The 25,695-nt window shown below is 36.9% G+C and overlaps 9 protein-coding genes across 9 annotated transcripts; 4 read left to right on the forward strand and 5 right to left on the reverse strand. All coding sequences in view use genetic code 12, as the record gives it.

The window, feature by feature from the left end:
- Window positions 1-125: 125 nt before the first annotated feature.
- On the forward strand, window positions 126-4,914 carry KGF56_004188 (uncharacterized protein; the record flags this gene model as incomplete). Its single annotated transcript, XM_049325602.1, has 3 exons — window positions 126-338; window positions 505-2,207; window positions 2,844-4,914. The coding sequence occupies 3 exons, from the start codon at window positions 126-128 to the stop codon at window positions 4,912-4,914; spliced, it is 3,987 nt and encodes a 1,328-aa protein (XP_049178683.1).
- Window positions 4,915-5,275: 361 nt separating this feature from the next.
- Window positions 5,276-6,655, forward strand: KGF56_004189 (putative alanine--tRNA ligase; the record flags this gene model as incomplete). Its single annotated transcript, XM_049325603.1, has 1 exon — window positions 5,276-6,655. One exon carries the CDS (start codon window positions 5,276-5,278, stop codon window positions 6,653-6,655), a length of 1,380 nt encoding a protein of 459 aa, XP_049178684.1.
- Window positions 6,656-6,732: 77 nt separating this feature from the next.
- On the reverse strand, window positions 6,733-7,764 carry MRPS9 (mitochondrial 37S ribosomal protein uS9m; the record flags this gene model as incomplete). Its single annotated transcript, XM_049325604.1, has 1 exon — window positions 6,733-7,764. One exon carries the CDS (start codon window positions 7,762-7,764, stop codon window positions 6,733-6,735), a length of 1,032 nt encoding a protein of 343 aa, XP_049178685.1.
- Window positions 7,765-8,101: 337 nt separating this feature from the next.
- Window positions 8,102-12,316, reverse strand: SNT1 (Snt1p; the record flags this gene model as incomplete). The annotated part of the gene is made up of 1 exon (XM_049325605.1): window positions 8,102-12,316. One exon carries the CDS (start codon window positions 12,314-12,316, stop codon window positions 8,102-8,104), a length of 4,215 nt encoding a protein of 1,404 aa, XP_049178686.1.
- A 2,023-nt stretch (window positions 12,317-14,339) lies between these two features.
- Window positions 14,340-15,872, reverse strand: CDC6 (AAA family ATPase; the record flags this gene model as incomplete). The annotated part of the gene is made up of 1 exon (XM_049325606.1): window positions 14,340-15,872. The coding sequence occupies one exon, from the start codon at window positions 15,870-15,872 to the stop codon at window positions 14,340-14,342; it is 1,533 nt and encodes a 510-aa protein (XP_049178687.1).
- Window positions 15,873-16,749: 877 nt separating this feature from the next.
- BLP1 (Blp1p) lies at window positions 16,750-17,115 on the reverse strand (the record flags this gene model as incomplete). The annotated part of the gene is made up of 1 exon (XM_049325608.1): window positions 16,750-17,115. The coding sequence occupies one exon, from the start codon at window positions 17,113-17,115 to the stop codon at window positions 16,750-16,752; it is 366 nt and encodes a 121-aa protein (XP_049178688.1).
- Window positions 17,116-19,118: 2,003 nt separating this feature from the next.
- Window positions 19,119-22,406, forward strand: KGF56_004194 (uncharacterized protein; the record flags this gene model as incomplete). The annotated part of the gene is made up of 1 exon (XM_049325609.1): window positions 19,119-22,406. One exon carries the CDS (start codon window positions 19,119-19,121, stop codon window positions 22,404-22,406), a length of 3,288 nt encoding a protein of 1,095 aa, XP_049178689.1.
- Window positions 22,407-22,607: 201 nt separating this feature from the next.
- Window positions 22,608-23,444, forward strand: KGF56_004195 (DNA-directed RNA polymerase core subunit; the record flags this gene model as incomplete). The annotated part of the gene is made up of 2 exons (XM_049325610.1): window positions 22,608-22,682; window positions 22,875-23,444. The coding sequence occupies 2 exons, from the start codon at window positions 22,608-22,610 to the stop codon at window positions 23,442-23,444; spliced, it is 645 nt and encodes a 214-aa protein (XP_049178690.1).
- Window positions 23,445-23,543: 99 nt separating this feature from the next.
- On the reverse strand, window positions 23,544-24,903 carry KGF56_004196 (RIB7; the record flags this gene model as incomplete). Its single annotated transcript, XM_049325611.1, has 2 exons — window positions 23,544-24,330; window positions 24,617-24,903. 2 exons carry the CDS (start codon window positions 24,901-24,903, stop codon window positions 23,544-23,546), a joined length of 1,074 nt encoding a protein of 357 aa, XP_049178691.1.
- Window positions 24,904-25,695: the final 792 nt, after the last annotated feature.

The raw sequence follows: 25,695 nt of genomic DNA on the forward strand, positions 1-25,695 counted from the left end.
TCAAGGGATGCTAACAGGTATATATAGCCAATCCTCACCCTTTTGCGAGGATCATACGATTTTCAGAAAAAACAAAAACAAAAGAAGGGAGGAATCATCCTATCATTCCTAAATATCCATAAGTCATGTCTGAAACAACAACGGTTCATTTACTAAATCAAAGTGCAGGGTATGGTGTGTTGGTTGGTGTTGGAGGTGGATTCGCCATTGGCATGGTTCTTGTAACCATTCTCTTAAGAAAATACCTCAAAGAGGATAACAATAGTACCGAAACATTCTCGGTAGCAAATAGATCTGTAGGGACCTTATTGAGTGCTTCGGCAGTCTACTCAAGCTGGGTATGTTCAAAAAAAAACAACTACTAAATGTGGCTTTTGCTTTCCGGCGCTACCGTTTGCAACATTGAAATTATGTTGCCTAACCGTTTTGCTTTTTTTTTTTTTTATTTCTTTTTTTTTTTTTGCAGTCAAAATGTTTACTAACTTTGAGTGATTTAATATTCAGAGTTGGGCTACTGAGTTACTTTGGTGCACTACCATGGTGTACAATTATGGTATTCAAAGTTCTTACTACTACATGTCAGGATTAGCAGTTCAAATAGCGGTTATGTCGATGGTCGGTATTCATGCAAAAAAGAAAATTCCACAAGCACATACAAGTTTAGAGATTATTGAATTGAGGTATGGTAAAGCAAGTCATATCTTATACATGTTTCTTGGGTTGAGCAATAATTTATTATCTTGTTCGAGTATGATACTTGGTGCATCGGGTGCAATTTCGATTATTGCTGGCAATTTGCATATCGTTGCTGCTACAATCTTGACCATTTTCAGTGTTTTATGTTACTCAGTCTATGGTGGATTAAAAGCCACTTTTTTAACTGATTTCGTTCATACCATGATTTTGTTGATAATCTTGTGCTACTTGAATACATCAGTATTGTCAAACATTGGTGGTTTGGATGCATTATACGATGCATTAGTTGCCTTTGACAATTCAGGAACAAGGGAAATACCTGGAAATTATGCAAACAGTGTTATAACTGGTAAGTCCAAAGGTTCAATAATTTTTGGTTTGATCTTAACTGCTGGTAATTTTGGCTTGTCGGTGATGGATAGTTCGTTTTGGCAAAAAACATTTAGTGCATCGCCAAGAGCCACCGTACCTGCTTATTTGACAGCTGCATTTTTGATTGTTTCCAATGTTTGGCCACTAGGTGCAATTATTGGTGGAGCTGCGATTGTTTTAGAAAAATCGCCCAAATTCCCAACTTACCCAAGAGCCATGACCCAATTTGAAATTGATTCAGGGTTTGCATTACCATATGCGTTGATGGCAACCGTTGGCAAAGGCGCAGTTGGTGCATTGTTGCTAATTGTCTATCTTGCAGTTACTTCAACCGTTTCTGCACAAATGATTTCAGTTTCTTCTATTTTATCATTTGATATCTACAAGAAATATATTAATCCAAATGCTCAAAATAAGTCAATGATCACCGTATCCCATGTTGGTTGTATTGTTTTCACATTGGGCGCTGCCGGATTCACTATTATGTTGCATTATGTTGGTATCAATATGACATGGTATGGATATTTTTACCCATTGATCATTTGTCCCGGAGTTATTCCATTGATTCTTTCCATTACGTGGAGCAAACAAAATGTATACGCCGCTTTTATTTCGCCCATATTGGGGATAGTATTTGGGTTTATTGTCTGGACAACCACTGCGTACAAGTTTTACGGTAGTGTTAATATTGAGTCATTAGGTGGTCAATTACCTGCACTATATGGTGCCTTAACTGCTCTATTTTTGCCAGGAATTGCTAGTTTAATCATATCATTTGCTTTCCCTCATGAATTTGATTGGGGTGTTTTGCAAAAAGCACATCTTTTGGTGAAGGATACACCCAACGATAATGACAGTACCAACGAATCAAGTAGTGAAGAATTGAGAGACGAGAAAAGTAAACAAGATGAAGTTGGTGTTACTGTTGAGTCGGATCAAAACAGCTCCAATTTGGAAACGCAAACGACTCTAGGCAATAGCAACCAACAATTGACTACAAAACAACTAAACTTTTGGATCAAAGTAGCTACAGGAGCTTCTATTTTCATCTTGTTGATTATGTGGGTATTATGGCCATTACCATTATACCGTGACTGGATTTTCTCCAGAGCTTACTTTAAGGGATACGTCACCGTTGGGTTGATCTGGTTGTATACAACAATGTTGATAATTGGGTTTGGGCCGTTGATTAGCGGAAGACATTCAATTGCAATTATCTGTAGAGGCCTATATCGTGATTATATAAAGAAATAAACAACACTATCAAGCAAACGACACTATCGAGCAAACGACACTATCGAGCAGAGCGAGATAGTGGAGCACTAACTAGCCTGTTACAACACTAACTAGCCTGTTACAACACTAACTAGCCTGTTACAACACTAACTAGCCTGTTACAACACTAACTAGCCTGTTACAACACTAACTAGCCTGTTACAACACTAACTAGCCTGTTACAACACTATCTCGCTTCGCTCGATAGTGTCTGCTCGATAGTGTCTGTACAGCGCATGTTTGTAACTCATGCACGATTTTATCTTGATGTTTTCAAATTGATTTAGCCACACCCTTTTTTCAAAATCAAGTAATTGTGTATGGAGAAGTTACAAGTGGTAATAGATAACACATCACCATAGTAAGCTGAAAACCAACGAGAGATAAGTCTGCGATAACCGCTGAGAGATAACCCGTTTTTGTTTATCCCTTTTTTTCTAGCCATTTCCCCGCTTTTTTCGACTCGCCGACCCCTCTTTGTTCAAGTTGGTTGAACTTAGTAATAGTAGGTATAGATATCAAATCGAATCTGATTCATTTGCTAGTAAACAGAATCTTTTGCATTTAGGTAAATTCAAAAAGATATTCATGCTCAATTTCACATCAACGGCTAATTCGTCTCCTCAAAAGGCAAACACGTCATCATCATCATCATCATCATTATTGAATACTAGTTCAATGAACTACCACCACCAGCAAGATTCAAGAAAACGACAATCTAAGAGAGATGACGCTATCAGGAGAAGAATCGAACACGATTTGAACAAGAAAAAAAGAAGTGGAGGCAGAATCACTAGACACAGGAAATCAACCCCGGGAACCGTTTTATCGTTGAAACCTAGTGATCCAATCATATGCAAAACTTCAGCCACTGTCTATGAGGTATCTCAATTGATGACTGCAAAAAGGGAAAACTGTGTATTGGTGGTGGACGACATTGGCGATTTATTGGGAATATTCACGGCTAAGGATTTGGCCTTTCGAATTGTTGGCTCGGGGGTAAATGCTAATTCAGTGACTATTGATCAGATCATGACTCCCGATCCAATTTGCGCCACTGCAAATAATCCAGCATCAGAAGCATTAACAATGATGGTTGAAAAGGGGTTTAGACACTTACCAGTCTTGGATGAAGACCACCAGATTGTAGGCGTCTTGGATATTACAAAATGTTATGCTCAGCAGATGGAGAAATTAGAGAGGATGCATGCCAGTTCCAAGAAGTTGTATGAAGCATTGGATTCAGTACACACCGAAATTGGAATGGGAGACCAGCCACCACTGCAAGTTTTCCATTATTTTGAGATTTTGAAAAACAAAATTAATGGACCTACTTTGGACAATGTATTGGACGAAACTACTGAGCCCATATACATCAGCGTTAAGGCATCTGTTTATGATGCAACAGTTTTAATGAAACAAAATCGTACAACTGCTGTTTTGGTGAAGGACACAAACGAAGAAGTAGCAGGTATCTTCACATCTAAGGATGTAGTTTTGAGAGTTATTGCAGCTGGATTGGACCCAAAAAAGTGCTCCGTAGTACGAGTAATGACTCCTCAGCCGGATGTTGCTAACGTTAAATTACCAATACAACAAGCATTAAGGCAAATGTTTGAGGGCCACTATTTGAATTTACCAATTGTTAATGAAGATGGCAAGATAATCGGGATTGTTGATGTGTTGAAATTGACCTATGCTACACTAAATCAAATCAAGCAATTAGAAGCAAAAGAGTTTCCGGTCATTGCAGATGGGTCGCAAAATCTTCAAGACTCAGAAGGTCCTGCTTGGAATAAGTTTTGGACTTCTTTAGGTCATGAGGATTCCGAGTCTGCTCACTCTGGATCTTTCATGGAAAGTGGCTGTGCTGCAAGTGCAAGTGCAAGTGCAGATGCAAGTATGAATGCAAGCGTGAATGCAAGTGCACACAGATTTGCACAACCGGAACTTCAAGCTTTCAATGTGGACATAAAGCCGTCCGATTCGGTATCGCACGTTGAATTAACGCCAATAAAGGGTTCTTTGGTTGGCGGTTCTGCTGCTCTGGGCTATAACAATAGTTTAGCAACTCCCTTTGTTTTCAAATTTAAGTCACCGGCAATAGAAGGTAGAGTGCACCGCATTACATTAACAGCAAATGATGGAGCTGAAAAATTGAGATCTCTAATTGATGCTAAATTGCACGATAAGGATTACGAGGCAATTGGAGTTTGCAAATCGGTACCACCTGTTGAAACAAATGATATTGGCGCTGGGGCATCAACCGAAATATATGCCATTAGTTACGTGGACGATGAAGGCGATGTCGTCTCCATTACATCCGATAACGACCTATCTGAGTGTGTTCGAATAAATTTGAAGTTGGGGAACGAAAAGGCCGATTTGTATTTGCATAACCCTCATGAACGTGCTCCAGTAGAGAATATCAAATTGATCACAAAAAAGAAAAAGAAGCTGCAGGAAAGTAATTCGTTTATACCTGGCGTATCTAACGAGATTTTGATTCCAAGTGTATTGGCAATCTTGGCATCATCCATCATTATTGGATTTACTATGAGTAGAAAATAGAAGTATCTTTAGCTTTTGAGTAATAGCTTCAAAAAGAAGAAGGAAAAAAACCAACAAACTTACAAGTCCTTTCCATTCTCAAATAATGACTTGTTTTCCTTGTTATTAGCTTGTTATTGCAGAGAACATCAATAAGATTAGGCAACTATATTCTGGATACAATATTCATTCTCTTGGACGGGAGCCTGCATACGCAACGAGATTTATTTCACTCGTACTAAGCAAAATCATTATTTCCTTCCACACCTCCAAATTGAATCTTTTTTTTTTTTTTATTGTTTGTTTGTTAATGTGCAATTTTTTTATTCTTTTTTTTTTTGCAATCTAGTGGATTAGATAGTTAATTTCAATATTCATACCCATGAGTACGGCAACGTCAACTATTGTAGGAGCATTAGCATGTCAAAAGAATTCATTTTTGAAGACCCTAAACACGAAAGTTGTATCTAGTTATGAGTTTGCATCACCATTGCCCAGTTCCAAGGAGAACGGCAAGAAGTCGTCATCATCGATTGATAAGGAGAAGCTCAAATATGGAGTGGAACTAGAAGATACGATTTTGTTCCCCGAGGGAGGTGGCCAACCTTTTGATAAAGGGACTATTACAATTTTGAATGATTCTGAGAAATGTACCATTGAAGTTAAATCTATATTGAGAGATAAGTTGAAAGCTGTCCATATAGTGGAGGAGCCAATCAAACAAGGTACATTAGTACAACTCAATCTAGATTGGGATCGAAGAGTAGATATAATGCAACAACACACGGGACAACACTTGCTCTCGGCTGTTTTTGATACTTACAAAATGGAGACTTTGAGCTGGTCAATGGGTGATCAAATTAACTACATTGAATTACCAAAAAAAATAGATGACTCAATTGTAGAGGAAGTTCAAAATAAAGTTAACCAATTAATATTTGAAGCTCATCCTATTGAAGTGGTCACACTAGAAGGGGAGGCGGGAACGGAAAAGGGAACGGAAACTAAAACGGGAACGGGAGTCGATCTAGATACAAGCCACCTTCCTCAAGACTATGATCAAGACAAGGGTATTATCCGTATTGTTAAGATAGGTGACCTTGATTCGAATCCATGTTGTGGAACTCATTTATCAAATACTTCTCAAATACAATCAATCGTTCTCTTGAATCAAACTTCTATTCGTGGAGGACACTCTAGATTATATTTCACGTGTGGATCAAGAGTCACTAAGTTGACTAGTGATTATTACGATATATTAAAAACTATTTCTGGTTTGCAATTATCTTGTCTGATTGATAATGTTGTGGCCAAAGTTGATCAGTTGAACTCTAATTACAGAAAAGCCAACTCTACAATTAATGCGTTGAATAAGGAATTGGCCAACATAAAAGCTACCGAGATATTCAAGAAATTCAAATATAACAAAGCAAGTGTGGCATACGTTTATAGAGATGATAGTAGCAATCCCGAATTCTTTGCTCACTTGCTGAAGGAATTGATGACCATGATCAATGCAGACAAATCAAGTGGTGTTGATATTGCTAATACACACACTTTAGTTTTACTAAATGGGCAAACCTCAACTGGAGGAATGTTGAAAATAACAGGTCCAAAAGCTACCGAAATTTCAACCGAACTTAAGAGCAGGATAGGGACATTGAAGGGTGGCGGTAAAGGCTCTTCATACCAGGGTAAAGTCACCAAATATGAAAAAGGTGAAATAGAATCAGTCATCGTGTATTTAGATTCCATACTATAAACAAGATATTCCATTTGTGCTTTTTCCTTTTTAAACAAAAAAAGAAAAATATGGGAAACAAAAGAGGAAAGATATTCTCAACGTTTGACCCAGGTTGGTGATTTTCTCGACTTCAATTTACCTGGTTTCTTTCTCTCTACTACTCTCGAGTCACTAGTCATCAACCCAGCTTTGGATAATCTTGGTTTCAACAATGGATTGAAAACAACTAAACCCTTTGCAATAGCGTACATTAGAGCCTCACTTTGGCCCGTATACCCACCACCGCTAACTTCTGCAAACACGTTATATTTTCCTTCTTGATCCACAACTTGGAAAGGATAAGCTATGTTTTTCCTAGAGTATACATTTGGAAAATATTCAACCAAATTCTTGCCGTTAACAATAACGTTTCCTTCACCTCGAACAAGGTACGCTCTTGCTCGAGATGCTTTCCTCTTTGCTTTTGTGTGCGATCTTCCAAATTCATCCAACTCTTTGAATTTCTTTTTGGTGGACATCTTATTAGCCAGGGTGGAATAGTAACCATTCAAAAATTCGATAACTTCCTGGGGCATCAATTGATCATCTATTGTTCTCAATTTGTTTAAATATGTGATCAACTCTCTATAATGGTTCTTCCTCACTCTAGTTCCTGATTGAGTACGCTCTTTGTACGACTCAAATCCAATAAATTTCTTACTCGACAACTCTTCGCTTGTTAATTGAGAAGTTGGCAAATTCTGATATTTTCGTAACAAGTATTTTGCTCTATTCATATTCTCCTCATGTATAGGATTACCTCCATAAAAAGTCATCAACGTGGGTATAATCCGTATTCTGTTTATTTCAGGAATACTTAGATTCTCTGTAACTTGCCGAGGCGCCGAGTAAGAGTACCTCTGATAAGCACGACTATCATTATTGCCATTATTGTATTTGTTATTACTAAGGTCGTCGAGGTTCAATCTTCGTGGAACCTGTTCATCAAATGTAGCGGTGGCTGAATCGGTCGTTACGGTAGTAGCACTAGATAATATAGTCTCGTTGCAACAAAATGCTGATCTAGATAAAAATCGCAAACTACGTAGGCTTAATCCATTTAACCTGCAGACAAGTCCGGAAACCATCTTAGGTTGTATCATTCACCTCTAACCTTACTTGTTCACTGAAAACTTTTTCTTTTTTTTTTTTTTTTTTTTTTTTTTTTTCAAAACTTCAGTTGGTAGTTTGAAAGAGTAAAAACGAGCTCTCTTAAATAACAAAAGTTTGTCAATATATTTAATACATATCGAGATATTCAGAATTGAAAGTTACTTTAAATACATGGTCGATTGTAGCAAGGCTAAACCTGTTTGTTGAGTTATCCCCCTTGATGATTTTAAAAAAAAAAAACAAGGAAAAAAATAAGACAAACCAAGAAAATAACCAATAGGAAAAGCAAAAGAAAAGAACAAGGGACATTATTCATGGGTCAGAATCAGCAGATAAAAGACTAGCAATACCACCTCGTTTCACGGTTGGTGGGGGCTGTGATTTATTTTGAGTCAAGGGGTTTTTGGGTTCCGTTGGTGCATTCAATATATCTGTCAAATTGTTCATGGTACGGTGTATTTGATTTCGAATAGGACGTTGTTGATGAATGGGTTCGGTGGTTTTAAGTGGACTTGTGTCTGAATTTAAAAGGTTCATGATGGAACTTTTATGTACGGGAAGAGACTTAACTGGTGTTTTTGGTTTAACTATTGTTTCAGAATGTGGAAGCAGGGGATTGTAAGCACGAAAAATATGAGGTTCTTGATTATTTGGAATTGATTCTGCTGTCAGTGCCGTTGGTGCTGCAATTGGAACATGATCTGACGATAAAAGATTACTGATTGAAGGATTGAAATAATGCTGAGATGACTGCTGACCAAAGTATGGTTGTGACTGTGACTGAGGCTGTGGCTGAGGCTGTGATTGTGTGAACGAAGTTGGTTGGGTTTCAGCAGATGGTATCTGATATGTAGAGACCAGATTGGTATAGGTCGGCAATGGATTATGAAAAGTTCCAATAGGAATGTAGCGTGCTTGCTGTTGCTGTTGCTGTTGCTGTTGTTGCTGTCGTTGTTGCTGCGAAGACTGAGAATAGTTGGTGAAACTCTTCTTTTCTTCCTGATCTATCAGATTAGTAGTGGTACTCTTCACATTCAATCTCTCGTCGGCCTCATTGGCAATTGCTGTCCATCCATTCTTTTCTGCATTTCGAAGATAATAATTTCGAACCATTATTGCAGACTTTGTACCCAAACTATCAGCTATAGATGTCCATTTGGTACCGTACTCCGCTAATAAACCTGGGAAAGCAGTTGCTTCCGTGATATTCCAATAACTAGAAATAGCCTTTCGTTTTTCCTTCGCATCATCTTGCAGACGAAGTGGTGATTTGGATTTTAGTTCTTTGGTAAGCAACGATTCCACCTGATCAGCAACACTGTGTAAAGTTTCATTGGCCTTTGCTTGTGTATCTTCTCCTCCGATAGATTCAGGAATAGGAGGAGCAGCAGTAGCAGCAGTAGTAGCAGTAGCAGTAGCAATAACAGGAGCATTCAGGTTTTGCGTTGTCTCCTCAACACTCATATCCTGCTTCACATTCGGCACAATAGTATCCGTCTCTTTCACCACTTTTGCTTTCTTCTTTTCCCTTGGTTTGCCTTCAAACACTGGTGCTGCGGCCCTCTTTCGACGACCGGTATCGGTAAAAACTTCTTCCTTGTTTTCAAGAGCTGACGTCACAGTTACAATTTTAGGTATATCAACCAGTGGTGTATTATTATCAGCAGACTCATCTGGAGTCGTCGTTCGCTCAACCGAAGAATCCTTTGGGTTATTTTCTTGATGCTGACTTTCACTACCAGATGGAGTTGATTCCTTTTCAGTTTGTGCCGCGTTTTTGGCACGAGCAGCGCTTTTGATTCGACGACCTTTCCTATTAGCCTTCTTTTTATAATGTATCAACAACTGCTTGTAGTTGATTACTTTTTTAGTCATATAATAATGCACAACACAATCTGAAGCACTTCTTAAACCACCCATATGCCTGGAAATAGCACCAAACCGTTTCGGATACAAACAGAATGCTTCACTAAACATTTCGTGTTCCTTTTCCGAAAACGTGTTGAAAAAATCAGACTTGACTCGTTGTGCCCATTTTAATTTATCTTTTACAATATTATTGGAGTCCATATATTTGAATTCATTTCGCTTCACTGGATCCAAGAGTAGATCGGGAATATCTGCAGCAACTCTTTGAGCCTTTGATAGTGGATCCATATCTTGTTCTTTTCCCAAGGTAAGTAAAATCTCTTGGAATTCTGCTTCAGTAGTCACTAAGTCACCATGTCTTCGACTACTACGCCTTGTTGAAATTATCGGACCCTCTGATGCTGCATTTACTGGAGAGCCATTATAATTGGTTTGGGTAGCCGAGGAGCTACCACCATTCGGAGCTACAGTTTGCCGATTTTGTTTTTTCAAATCACCAGCGTCAATTTCTTTCCTTCCCTCGTCATCGGGCGGATGAATGATACGTAATTGTTGCTCCATTTTTACCCTTTCTTCCTCCCAAAGTTTGGCTCCAGTTTTATACTCATGCCACAATTTCAAAGTCTTTAAACGTATTTGAGATTTTTTATTACGCATTTGCTCAACCATTTCTCCTCCTTTTAGAGTAAAACGATGGTAATTGATTAAAAAGAATGGGTATTCAAAAAAATCAACAACAGGTTGTGCTAAAAGATACCTTATTTGAGAAATTTCCTTCTCCTTGTATTTCTTTAGCGTTTCATACTCAATTCGCATTTGCTCAAATTGAAACTCCAATTCGGGCAAAGGAAACTTACCAAGGTTATTAGAATCAATAGTCTTTTCATTTTCATTTTCTTCTGGTGTGATATTTTGCTCATTTTCGCTTGGTTCGACTTTAATTGCTTGAGAGGTTAAATTGTCTGGTTTGGCATCCTGTTCTAGTGTATTCGTTTCTGGTTTTATTTTGATTGAAACTGTATCTTCGTTTCTAGCCTTTTCCAGTTGTGAATTGTCCGTGAGGATGTTTGTTTTTGTTTCCGCCTTAATTTGTAAGTCTTTATTGTCATATAGTTTCTTAGTTTCAACAATAGTTTTTTGTTGGTGTTTATTTTCATTTTCCTTAGCGTTGGTACAGTAATTATCGTTTTTGTTTGCTTTCTCATCTTTTTCCTTTATTTCTTCAGTTGCTTCCATTTCCACATCTCCTTCTCCTTCTCCTTCTTCCCCTTCACCTTCTCTTTCTCTTTCCTCTCTTTCCTCTCTTTCTTCTCTTTCTTCTCTTTCTTCTCTTTCCTCTCTTTCCTCTCTTTCCTCTCTTTCTTCTCTTTCTCTTTCTTCTCTTTCTTCTCTTTCTTCTCTTTCTTCTCTTTCTTCTCTTTCTTCCTTTTCTTCTCTTTCTTCTCTTTCTTCTCTTTCTTCTCCCTCTTCTCCCTCTCCTCCCTCTTCTCCTTCTCCTTCTTCTCCATCTTCTCCTCCTTGTTCCTCTTCATCCTCAGTTTCTTTATCATCTTCTCGCCTATTTGCAAAACTAGCACCGGTAGTACTAGCACCATACTTTCTACCCTGGTTAAACCTCTCCTTTCCGGATATATTAGATGACATCAGGTGTGATAGTGATGAAGATAACGACGATGATGATAGATAGCGACTATTTGGCTTGTTTCTTGCATAGTAAGAGCCATATCCCTTTTTTGATGAATAGAATTGCTCTGAATTGTAAGTAGAACTTGGACGATATGTATGGTCTTCAAAATCATTTGGATAACCTGATGATGATGATGAAGAAGAGTTACCTCCGGTAGAGTAGAGATTTCCCTTTTGTATCTTTCCATTTCGTATTCTATCCTTTGCCGAATACTTTGTTGAGTTTGATAACAGAAAATTTCGACCACTTTTCCATTTTCCTAGAGGTATATTTGAGTCAGGGGATACGTATGAATCATAGCGGTCTCTCTTGTTCATGTCACCATTTCTGTAATTTGTTGATGATAATGAGTTTGACGAAGTTAGTCGAGAATCACCAGCCCCTTTATTTTGCATTTGAGCCAAATTTTTCCTTCTATTTTCAGAGCGGTAATAACCGCCGCCATAAGTGTTGTAATTTGAGTAGTAATTTGATGCAGATGAAGAAGAAGACGAGGAGGAGGAGGAGGAGGATGAGGAGGAGGATGAGGAGGAGGAGGATGATGCGGATGATGCGATGGAGTTATAGTTCGATGCGGGATTAAGGTTTGGCTCCAAAGCAACACCGTTTCTAAATTGGGGAGAATCTTTCAGATGAGACAATGAGGAAGAGCCTGGGCCATTACTCTTGAAATCTCGACGCGTCAAGCTCGGTAGATTTGATGAGGATGAATTTGATGTGGCTGATGAAGTTGATATAGATGGATTATGGTGGAAATTCGAAGTTGGTGCCGATATACTTTGACTAGCATTAGCATTTGCATTTAAATTTGTACTTGTGGTGCTTGTACTTGTACTTGTATTTGTATTTGTATTTGAAGAGTAAAAATTTTTTCGTCGAGGTTTGGTATAGTCTAAACAATCGTCTCTTTCCCTTTCGTTATATCGAGATGAAGTAGCTTGGGGCCCTCCTTTTAGATGTGACGAGGACATCTCTTGAACCTATCCTTTGATTTCTTCTCTCTCCTATACTGTTTCTAATAAGGTGATTATAAATAAAGTGTTAATAAAAGAAGAGAAAAAATTGCCACACATGAAAAAGAGAGAAAGCAAAGCAAAGCCAAAACCAAAACCAAAAACCAAAACGAACAATGGAAATGGAAATGGAAATGGAAATGGAAAGGGAAAATTTTATAGAGATGGAAAAGGGGTAGATTGAAAGGGTGCAGGACAAGATGGTGTAGATTGAAAAAAGGTGTAGAATGAAAGTGTGCAGGATGAAAAGGGATGGGTTGAGTTGTAATAGAGTATGTTGTAGAGTGTGTAGGTTAAGCTGTAGAATGAGCTATAATATTGGAGGTAAATGTTGTAAAGAGTAGAATATATGGGGTAGCCTGTAAAAGTACTGTAGGATAGGCTGTAAAAGTGTAGGATAGACTGTAAAAGTGTAGGATAGACTGTAATAGTACTGTAGGATATACTGTAAAAGTACTGTAAGAGTGAGCTACAATAAGTGGCATAGGATAAGCTAAGCATGATCTATGGATAACCTAAGGATAAGTATGGGATAAGTTGTGTAAGAATTTATTATGTAGAATAACCTGTAGGAATAAGGTGTAATAATATGCTATAAGCTACAAGAGTGAGCTATAAGAGGAAGCAGCGTAAGCTACAAGAGTAAGCTACAAGAGTGAGCTATAAGAGGAAGCAGCGTAAGCTACAAGAGTGAGCTATAAGAGGAAGCAGCGTAAGCTACAAGAGTAAGCTACAAGAGTGAGCTATAAGAGGAAGCAGTGTAAGCTATAAGAGTAAGCTACAAAGGTAAGCTATAAGAGTAAGCAGTGTAAGCTACAAAGGTAAGCTATAATAGGAAACAGTGTAAGCTACAAGAGTGAGCAGTATAATAAAATTGTAGTAATAAAAGAGAAAGAGACAAGAAAGCAAAGCCAAAACCAGAACGAACAATGGAAAGGGAAAATTTTATAGAGATGGAAAAGGGGTAGGTGTAGATTGAAAAAGGATGCAGAAAGAGAAGGCAGAACGAGAAGTGGTAGGTTGAGTTGTAAAAAGAAAATGCTGTAGAGTGTAGGTTAAGCAATAGAACGAGCTATTATATTGGAGGTAAATTATGTGTATGATGTGTGTGATGTGTAAGAGTAAGCTATTATAAAAGCCATGCAGTGTCGGTGGCAGCTAGTGTTGCTCCATAGGGTCGGTGGCAGCTAGTGTGCCCCATAGGGTCGGTGGCAGCTAGTGTTGCTCCATAGGGTCGGTGGCAGCTAGTGTGCTCCACTATCTCGCTTCGCTCGATAAGAGTATTGTAAAAGTGAGCTACAACAAGTGGCATAGAATAAGCTAATCGACACTATTTCGCTTCGCTTGATAGTGGAACAATACTTAGTAGCTGCACACTATCGACACTGTCGGTGTCAATAGTATGTTAACGGATTCTAGTGTGTGTGTTTTTCTTTAAATGAAATTAATTGTATGCTCTGAAATCGTCAAACTTATCATAAGCTGGGGATGAGCTAAGCATAAGTGTATGGGATAGGTTGTGTAGAATAAGCTGTAAGAATAAGGTGTAATACGCTATAAGCTATTAGGGTGAGCAATAAGAGGAAGCAGTGTATGCTACAAGAGTAAATCATTAGTTATGACCTTATTACCAATGCTCTATATTGATAATGGTCTATAATAATACTCTATATTAATCTACTCATTATATCCAACATCAAAGTGATTTCACAAGCTGTACCCTCCTCCCGATTTGGGGCTAGCTACTGTACCAATCTACGTAGTTGCTCCACTATCTCCATTCGCTCGATAGTCTATCCACGTAGTTGCTCCACTATCTCCATTCGCTCGATAGTCTATCCACGTAGTTGCTCCACTATCTCCATTCGCTCGATAGTCTATCCACGTAGTTGCTCCACTATCTCCATTCGCTCGATAGTCTATCCACGTAGTTGCTCCACTATCTCCATTCGCTCGATAGTCTATCCACGTAGTTGCTCCACTATCTCGATTCGCTCGATAGGGTCGGTAGTGTCGCCAGTGTCGTGGATTTCCTCAATACTCTCTTCAATAATTGAATATCTTCAATACCTTTGGCAATATCGTCATACTCAACATTCAACTTGATACTCTTCATGCCTCCGTCATTTTTTAACTTCTTGCCTCCTCTCGATCCTTTATTGCTCGTATCACTCAATATTATACAGTTGCTACTCTCTAAAGCTGTCAATATCTCAATAAACTCACCATACTTTAAATTACCCAATATCCGATTCATATCGGTTTGTTTCTGGTAATAATCATAAAACATATTCACAGTAATCTGCTCATAACAAGATAAACTCATCAGCACCTGACAATTGAACAATTGACATAATATCGCTTTTTGCAATAAATTTAAATCTTTAACCGCTGTATTATCACTCTTGAACGATTCAACACATGTCTTGGCAATATGTGCAACCGTCACTTTGGCAAATGCGCCATCTTTATCATGAACCCTTGTTTGCTCTCTTTCTACCAATTCAATACTCTTGTAACATATATCAAATGCTTTTCGAAGATCGCCTGATAATGATGCAGCTTTCTGACAACAAAACTGTAATGCTGTGGGCTGTATTACTTCCTGAGGTAGTGTCTTCAACCTTGAATTTATTATCGATTTAATTTGCACCGCAGAATAGGGCAAAAACTGTAGTGACCGAGGTATTAAATCATGCTGAAATAGTTTGGGTAAAAATTTATTATTCATATCTAAAGTATTCGATATCCCCAATAATATCACTTTAATATGTGTAGGTTCTATTCTAGCAGACTTGTTTGCAAGCTGAAATAGCTTGAATATGACTTGTTGTGACTTGGTTAGTAATGCATCTAGTTCATCCAAGACAAGTATGATATGAGTTAAATGTTGACAATCGCAATCTTGTTTATTCAACAACTGGTAAAGATCATTATAATTCTTCTTCTTTAAAAAGGATATACTCAATTTATCTACTATTGAGCAGTATATCTCATGAAAAATCAGCTCGGGATTCCTTAGTGTCATACAGTTAATATTGACAACTTTAACCAGTAAAAAGTCTTGTTGAAATCTTTTTAAACTAAGATTGACTTGGGCTGTTTTGCCTGTGCCCGGAGGTCCCGAAATATATAGGCTATTTGATTGTTTCAAATCAACGCTACTTTGTATAAACTCATTGATGTGTTGCGCCTCTGTCTCCCTACTAATGAGCTGAGATTTGTTATCCATCGCCAGTAATTCACAAGCATAACCTCTTTGAAACAAGTTTTTAGCTTGAGAGTATATCGAAGATTTCCTTGTCTGTGGTGGTGTTGGGCATGGTGTATTAAATATAAGTTTCTTCCTACAAGATACATCACTGGGCGAGCTATGTTCAAGTTTAAGTCTCTTGCTTTGGGGTGTTTTTGTTGGTGTTAATGGTAATTGTACATTATCCTTATATGTGTTTGATATATCCCTTATAGTTCGCTTCTTCTTTTGAGGAGTCGAGGCAGGTGTAAGAGTAGACATAACTAAATAACTTTCAAGTTCTTGGTATTATACCTTGAGCAAATGACATCGCCTTTACTGGGAAAGCACGAAACTATATATACACCCATACTCTCATAAAAGTTGCAAAATGATAATAAATAAAAAAAGAAAAAAAAAAAGATTACGCGCCAAATTCATTTTTTCCAAAGTGACATTTTAATTAATCCCAATTAGGAAATATAATTGAAAATTTGAAGAAATCCTCGAGTCAGTCACAAAAATTGACCATTGAAAAGAGTAGAAAAGAGTACCAATCGGATGAGACCTGGTATCTTTTGTAAACAACCCTGTGTGTTGGTTGTGACAAAGTCGGTTCCATTCGCAACAGCACTTTTACCAAATCTTGGTATATTGCAGGTAGTTCCAGGACAGCACCTATTAAAGAGCCTGTAGCATTTTACAGAAAGCACCTATTGAATAGCTTGTAGTATTTTAGAAAGCACCTATTGAATAGCCTGTAGCATTTTACAGAAAGCACCTATTGAATAGCTTGTAGCATTTCACTGTATTTTCAAGAGGTACAAAGTGTTGCTCCACTATCTCGCTCTGCTCGATAGTGTCGTCTGCTTCATAGTGTCGCACGTGATCCATATTTTCATTAAAAAAACTAGTTACACGCCAATAACAAACCAAAGGGGTTGCGCAACGCAGAGTAAAATGCCAATATCAGAGTCAAAATCGTAAAACACGTATATTCATTCGTAACAAACATTTCATCTTCGTAAAAACTCGTCAATCATAAAAAGAAAAACGGCACCAATAGCTAAGATAACAAAAGGGTAGCTAACAAAAGCCAAGATAACAAAAATAGCCGTATATAGGGGGCTAATAATGCTAATCGTCGTATGTACACCAATTACATGTATGGCTTTTTAATGTACTTGTAGTTGGATTGGAAATCATTCTTCAAAACCTGCTTCAAAGCTTGATTTTCCTTTTCAATTTCTCTATAACTCTTTTTCAACTCTGCATTTTCATTTTGCAAAAATTCATCAATAATAATTAAGGCTCTATTCTTGCGTTCTAATTCGTCAATGGTATTAGTGATTAATTGATTTGCATGAGAAGCAATATTCTCAATATCAACATCAGTTTCCTTCATCAACTCTTCAACATCTTCTTTTTGCTCAACATTCAAGAGTGTTTCTTTAATTGTTTCTTGGTCCATTTCCTGACTCAATTTTCTCTTCTTCTCTTGAATGTAAGCATCCTGGTAGTTCATCTTGGAAACAAATACTACTTTGTATATAAAGGTTATACACTAAAAGAAGAAAAACTTAAGAAAAGAAAGAAGGGCAATCTATATGTCTTTGCTGGTACTATCCACAAAGGTAAAGGAGGAAGAAGGAAAAGAAAAGATACAAGTCAAAAAAAAATGCAGTGTAGTGAGGAAATTATACAGGTATTTATACACTTTTACTATTACAAGGAGGGAGGAGGGGGGGAAGGGAAGAAGAGGAGAGAGTAAATCGTAAAGTGTCGAATTGAAAAGTGTGTGACTTTTAGAAATGATAACGTAAATTCTATAATAGAAACGTATTAAAAAAGGGGGGCCCGTCCCAAAAAGGGGAACCATGGTAGCATTGTACATTGTAAAACTATTGATGTTTGGAAGTAACAACTTCCAAACATCAGGTGGGGAGTGGCATTGAGAATGTTATGTAATGAATAGTCGTTTTCTTTGTTATTTATTATGTAATGATTAGTTGTTTATAGACGGGTTATTATATAATAAAATACTAGTTTATATTACGGGTTATTATATAATGTCTTGAGATTTATTACATAATCATTATCACCCCACAATCAGCAGGCAGTCTAATACAGCTAAAAAAGTAGGTAGTATACATTTACTTGCTGGCCTCATTACCACCCCAAGCTCGAACCACCAAATTGGAAAAGTATTTATCATTTGATTTATTTGGGACTAGAAAATTATTTATAATCTGACTTGTTTGCAAAAATGGACTGGAAAAGTAATCATCATTTGACTTATTTGCCAAAATGGACTGGAAAAGTATTTATTGAAAAAGTAGTTATCATTTGACTTATTGGCAAGTGGAATGGAGTTATGTAAAACTCAACTAGATTGGATTTTTCCAGTAAAACTCAACTAGATTGGATTTTTCCAGTAAAACTCAACTAGATTGGATTTTTCCAGTAAAACTCAACTAGATTGGATTTTTCCAGTAAAACTCAACTAGATTGGATTTTTCCAGTAAAACTCAACTAGATTGGATTTTTCCAGCCAAATTACGATTCGGCTTTAAATCTATCTAAAATTGTTAATTGGTCATAAGACTCGTATATACAAAGTCACGTGACCACATAGGGTCACGTGACTTTGTTTAGCCAAAATAAAAACACACGGAGGGTTTGATCATAATATGATAATTTACAATCAAGCGAGGTAGATGGGGAGAATAAAAGTAACACCCTACAAACTTTGCCAGTAAAATATATCATCGGCCTTTATCAATTGGTCTGCTCGTATTTTGAATATGTCTCAATTGAGGTGTATTGTTGTAACTCGAGACTGATGAGAGAAAAGGGCCCAATAACAATGGACATCTTTGCAATTTAGTTTATTGCCTCTTATGGGGGGTTCCCATACTCATCTCTCAACTAACCCATACCCATACCTCTTGCTCGCTGATGAGATGGGCGTGCACATTTGTCCCGAAAAAAAAAAAAAAAAAAGAAGTCAATTTTTCATTCTTCCGAAACATTTCATTATTCCGATTTGCATTCTATTCTCTTTTCGTTTTTAACAATAAACGGAGTAATAGTGATCCTTAGCTTTCATTTGAGCAAGCAATTACCAGGTAGGTGTATCTGCTTGAAGTCATTAGGTCGATATAAGCTTTTCGCAGCTCCAAAAACTAGTCAATTGAATTTTTTCACAACTGTTGAAACCCACATTGGCCAAAAACTAGGTTTACAAATTTGAGTGTTTTTTCGTTTGGTCTTACCCTTCTATGTGAGGATTTACTTTGATCTCGAGGAAGAAAAAAACTGTTAACAAAGAACGGGCTTCAACTCCAATTCTTCAAGGTTTTTAAGCTTTTTTTTTTGTCAGATATGGCTTGCTCCAATTGTCATCTTTATGAACCCCATTTGATTTCTTCCCTTGAATTCAAATCGTCAATAAAAACTAAGAAAGGTCTTTCATATCTAATTGGGAATAAAAATGACAATGATAATCATATACTACCTATTAACGCCATGCAATATTCAAGCTCGCTGCGCCGACTATATACCGGTGGAAGAGACGGCGCCGTGAAAATTTGGCAAGATTCATTTAGCCTAAAAAATTGTCCTCAAGGTCAAGGTCAAGGTCAAGATCAAGGTCAAGGTCAAGGTGCTGCTACATCTTGCGACGACTCGGATTTCCTGGATTTCCTGGATTGTGACGACGTTGCAGAGAAACTTTTGAAATTGGAAACAGCAATTGCATCTAAACCATTGCCATTTAACTCAAAAGAGTACGACCCTGTGGGGTTCAAAATTATAGACAGCCATAATATTCATTTCGACTGGATCAATGATATAAAACTTATAAACCATGATCAACAATTAGTTTCCTGCTCATCAGATTTGTCAATTAAAATCACCAATTTATGTGATCATTTTGCTACTACTACTCCTATTACTCATAAACTTGCAAACGTTCATACCGACTATATCAAGAAACTTGCTTACTCCCAAGATGCACCTGCACAGTTGCTAAGTGGGGGACTTGATGGAAATGTAGTATGCTGGGACTTGAACCAATTGGCACCTGTGCAAGTGATTGAAAAGAACACAAGGGGTAATTTGCCTTCTTCAATATATGCCTTAGCAAGTAATAATCGGAATATAATCAGTACAGGTGGTCCAAGCAAAACAATCAATTTGTACGACAATAGATCCTCAGCACAGTTTATCAAACAACTTATAGGTCATCAAGATAACATAAGATGTCTCTTGATGAATGACTATTTCATTTTGAGTGGCTCTTCTGATACTACAATCAAATTGTGGGATTTACGAACTTTTAAAGTTTATAAAAACTTTGATATACATGATCATTCAGTTTGCTCTTTAACTTCTCCCAACAATAGCTTGAAACATTTTTATTCAGGGGATATTAGTGGGAACATTGTCAAGACTGATTTATCCAATTTGTTCATTAATAATGATTCTGATATCTTTTACTCCAATACATTTACAGCTAGTGAGTGCTCTTCACTCGATGAAAAACTAGGTATATCTACATTAATCGCAAGAAATGAGTCTCCAGTGCTTTCTATATGTTTAGAAAACCACAATGATACTGTATTTGCATCAGATTATAATTCGTTGAATAGATTTGTTGATCCTCAAACATCAATGCTTTCTCAATACCAATATTTGAAAAATTGTTTTGAATATTCATTAAACCGGGAAAACCAATATCAAGATGATTATGTTTTGGAGGATCTTCAGGTGTCACCGCCCTCACCTGACGATATGAATTCACATTTCTATGACTTGGTAAGTCAATTGTCAATTGAGACAAATACCAACAATTTTGATCTTCATAGTACTTTTTCACATTCCCATATCAATAATACTAATAATAACAATAATACTAATAATACTAATAATACTAATAATAATAGTTGCACTACAACTCCACCAACTTTCGATGATCATAATGCAGATGTTATGATTAGAGACGGTTCTTGTGACAGTTGTGACCTATATTCATCAATGTTTTTAAATGTTTGTGGAGGTCCATCGAATGAATTCATTATTGCCTATGAGCCAAACCAGGAGTTTGAGAACCCATTGAAAAATCCTATTGCAAATAAGGCTAAAGAATGGCTCAACATAACTCCTGTAGAAATCTTGTTAAACCCATTGCCAGCTGAACAGATCTCAATCACTCCTTTTAATTTTAAACCCATTGCCAAATATGGAATTGTACCCAAGAGTGTGGTTTCCAAACGCATGTTTGACAACAAGAGACAGATTATGGTGCTATACCTTAATGGTGATATTAAGATTTGGGATATCGTGACATGTCAAGAGCAAAGACATTTTCCTGGCAATTATGGTAGGCTACTAAGTAGCAAAGAGATTGAAGAGAGAATAAAAGAAATGGATCTTTTATTCCAAACATTTCAACAATCGGATACTTTGAATAATTGGTGTGAAGTAGAGATTAAAGCTGGAAAGTTATTGGTAACCATCCGAGACTCTTCGGCGATGAATGTTGAGATTTATTACGATGAATTGATCAAAGACTATCCCTCACTTTCAGTTGAGTCCCCTTCAACGGTTGAGAGAATCGGTAACCACAAGCTTGAAGTAACAAACGATGATAGGTACCACATAGGGTTAATTTTGTTGAATTCGATTTTTCATGGTTATACATTATTTGAATGGGTTTTTGACGGGTTGCTTCGTGAAGAAATTTGTAATCAATGTCAACATAACGAAAAACAACAGCAACAACAACAACAACAACAACAACAGCAGCAGCAGCAGCAGCAGCAGCAGAAATCCGAGGAAACAGATTTAAGTAGCAGTATTGGAAGTATTAGAAAATTGAAACATTGGGGTAGGAGATCACTGAAACGAAGTTTATCTAGCGGTTTGAACTCCTCGAATCATTCATCTCCAACCACTTCGGCAAATGTCAGTGTTATTGATATGCACATAGGAGAAGAATCACCATCGCTATTGCTGTCGTCACCGTTGGGTGAGTTTTTAAATACGTCGGAAAAGACGTTTTTAAAGCAGATTCCTGATTATAACAATTCTATAATGAGTTTACTACAAACAAACAAAAAGATTTATCAAGATCGGGTTAGTATTACTAGCAGCAAACCTATCAAATCAGTATTGAATATCGACCATGTTAATCCAAAGTTGAATGATAAACTCAAAAGTGACGAGTTGAAGTACTATCCAATAATACCGTTTGATCAATTTCCCGAGGATATGACAATTACTATATTTGAGCATTCACCGGAATTAGGAAACTATCGTGATCTGTGCAGCTTCAAATTGAGCGACGTCAATAGCCTTGGCGAGACTCCAAACCAACAATTGATCAATGATCTTCGATGTAATTTGCCACGATGGATTGGTCACCCGATCTTATACAGTAGGTATTATGTCAAAGAATCACCAAAGATAACCTTCCAGTTACTTGAAGTTGAGTATTTCAACTTACCTCACACGATGAAAATTGGAGGTAGATCTAATAGAAAAATCAAATCATTACCAGCCTTAGAGAGTAGTATCAAATTGACATCACATAATATGTTGCGAGTTTCCAAGATTTTATATTTCCTAACTGAAAAGTTTGAGAGTAGTACAAAGGAAATGAGAGACAAAAAATTAAAGCCTACAGATTGGCTAGTTATAGAATGCAGGGGTCAAGAACTTAGTAATAACATGACTTTGCAAACAATCAAAACCAAGATATGGAAAAGCAGTTCCGATATAGAATTGAGATTCCGTAGAAAGTTTGACGCTTAGAAAATATGAAAAATTAGTAGACAATATTGCACGACCTTTATATATCTTTTTTTTTTTTTTTTTTTTGTAACGGCTCTTCTCTGATTCACAATGGTGAAAAATATTGATATACCTATATATATATATACATTGTAGGAAGGGCCTATTAGTTTTCTATAGTCTTTAGCTTTTGTATAGTATAGTGCATAGTAGTTTGTAACGATGGATGATACTGATAGAGCTGTGTCACGTCTATTTAGGACGTACAAAACGGTGAAGGAGATGGTTAGAGATAGGGTATGTTTTATTTCCCGGATTAAACAAGGAGTTGAATATTCTTCTAGCAATCTGTGGCAGCTAGTGTCGGTGGCAGCTAGTGTCGGTGGCAACTAGTGTCGATGGCAGCTCGTGTCGATTGCAGCTAGTGGATAAAGAGAATGCTCCAGACTCAGTACTAACTTGTTTACTTTTTTTTTATTTATTTTTCAGGGCTATTACATATCTCAAGAAGAACTCGATATGACATTGGAAGAATTCAGAGCAAAAGTATGTGACGAAAGGGGTGCGCCACAACGTAGATTCATGTGTTTTCAAGCGACACCTACAGCAGAAAAGATGGAGAAGTTTCCAGAGATGGGTTCGCTCTGGGTAGAATTTTGCGATGAAGCAGGGGTGGGTATCAAAACAATGAGGAATTTTTGCATTCATATAAGCGAAAAGAATTTCCTGGTTGGAATATTTATATATCAGAATAATATAACTCCCAGTGCCAATAAATTGATACCCACTGTTCTGCCAGCGACTATTGAGACATTTCAAGAAAGCGATCTAATTGTGAATATAACACATCATGAGTTAGTTCCTAAACACATTAAATTGAATAGAGAAGAAAAGAAAGAACTATTGGATAGATATAGGTTGAAGGAATCTCAATTACCTAGAATACAAAGAGAAGATCCCGTGGCAAGATATTTGGGATTAAGAAGAGGCGAAGTTGTCAAGATTATTAGAAGGTCTGAAACTTCTGGTCGTTATGCGTCATATAGAATTTGTCTATAAATTGGGGGCGAGGGGGGGCCTTTGTAACTTTTTTTTATATCAAAGAAGTTATATTGTAATAATATACATATTTTTTTTTCATCTGGTTGAAGATTATCTTTATTTCCCCTCCAAGTGTTTAATACGTGCGCACATAACACTGTCTTGAACACCAGTCCACCAATTTATATCTTGTAGGTTAGTAATGTGAGAAGGAGACACTTCAACGCCTTTTTTTCCCAAGAATACAGGAGCAATGGTGATTATTAAACAGTCGATTAAATCTCCAAAATCCGATAGCAAAGAATTTATTACGGTGGCTCCACCCTCGACCATTATAGATTTGATTCCAAGCTTATACAACTTATCCAATATAAGCCGCCAGCTATTATTTGCAAGACTAGACGACATCAACAATGGTAACTGTATATACTTCCCGCCTTGTAGCTCAAGCGTTTTGGCATCTTCATCATCTAAATTGATATCAATTTTATCATCAATTATGATAAAAGGAGCTAACCCTTGTCCCATTTCACAAACTTTACGTAATTGCGATTTAGCATACCGCCATCTTTTTCTAGGGTCAAGAATAATCGGCCGAATTTCCGATTTTGAACCATATCGACAATTCAATTTCGCATCATCTACTACTACCGTATTGACGCCTACTAATATTGCATCATGTTTTGACCGAAGATAATGAGTCATTGTCTTTGTTTCTGAATGTGACAACTTTGTTTGAACCCCAGCTTGTGCGGCTATCCTCGAATCTATCGATTGCGCATATGTTAATGTGAGAAATACTTTTTTATCTTTTGGTACCGGAAGGTACTTGCTCAAAAAAGGAACAATCGATTCTGGCAATGGACTCAACGACATTGCAACTACGGTTCCCAACTCAACCAAGCTAAATTAGACAAATTGGCTCAACAATACAACTTCACCGAAATAACACATCTTCAAGGTGAAAAGACTTTTTTTTTTTTTTTTTTTTTTTTTTTTTTTCCCCATTCTTTTTTACTCTACAGATGGTATTGGTATGAGACGGAGAAATAGGATAGTTGAATCACTTGCAGTTCGGTTAAGTTTTGGTTTTTCTCTCCATTTGATCCTCTTTCTTCTGTTCCTGTTCTTTGATAATTTCTTGATCTCTCAAAAATCTCGCTTTTTCTCGTTGCTTCCAATTTTCATACTCCAATTCTGGATCTAGATCATCAGTGTCGTCTACTGCGTCAATGCTTTCACTCTCGTCCTGTTCTTCTATCTTACTTTGATTCAGATCTAAGTGTGATAGAAGAGCCTTTCTCTGACGAGCGTTTGGCTCTTGATTTTGTTCATTTTCATCAATTGAGTTGGACTTGGCGTTGGACTTGGACTTCAGGATGAATTTCGGAGCAACCGTTTCCTCTGATGACGATGACCACTCATCACTTGAAGATGTTGTGTCTTCTGAGGAAGAGGAGCCTTGATCGGAAGACATAAGCTGTTGAATGAAGAAAGTGGGACGACTGTTATACTCATTCAAGTAATCGGCGCTTATAGTATTATAAGATTTCGAGATGCCCTTAAACAATACCATGTCATGTGATCGTATCACGTGATGGAATTTACCAAAAAGGCAAGTACCATACATAAATACAAAACATACTTTTAATATGATGAGAGTTAGTTACTGCGGAAGATCAGAGAAAAAGTTATGGTAACCATCAACAGGTGTTTATCTAGAATAGATTAACGTATTAAGATTAAGAGTTCTTTTGTAAAACTACTGAATAATTTAACCACATAAAATTTTGTATGAAATTGGTTGAAAATTTTTCAATATTTTCTAATGATTTCAAATGGTAATGTTGACTAATTTTCTCTTTTGTAGCTATTATTATTACAGCATATAGCAGTGTACAGTAGCAGTATACAGCATCACTACAATAGTACCAGAACAGTAATATAACAGCAGTACACAGCAGCAAGCAGTACATATACTACAACAGTATTTTTTTCTTATTCCCTATTACGATAACCTCAAATTACAACATTAAACTTTTTTTACTACAAGAGATAAAAATCTTGTAAAAACTTTATACTAGTAAGATATATCTATTAATCTATATATCAGCACTTATTAAACCCTTGTGTACAGAGTAGTAATCATTTATCTAGTTTTTTTAATCGACTCTCACTAGTCAATAATTATTGTACTCTATTATATCAATATTGATATAATAATGATAGACGACAGGATAGGAGAGCCGAGAACATATACGTTTGTCTT

Source organism: Candida oxycetoniae, assembly GCF_023343755.2.
Source record: "Candida oxycetoniae strain CBS 10844 chromosome Unknown scaffold16, whole genome shotgun sequence".
Classification (NCBI taxonomy): domain Eukaryota; kingdom Fungi; phylum Ascomycota; class Pichiomycetes; order Serinales; family Debaryomycetaceae; genus Lodderomyces; species Lodderomyces oxycetoniae.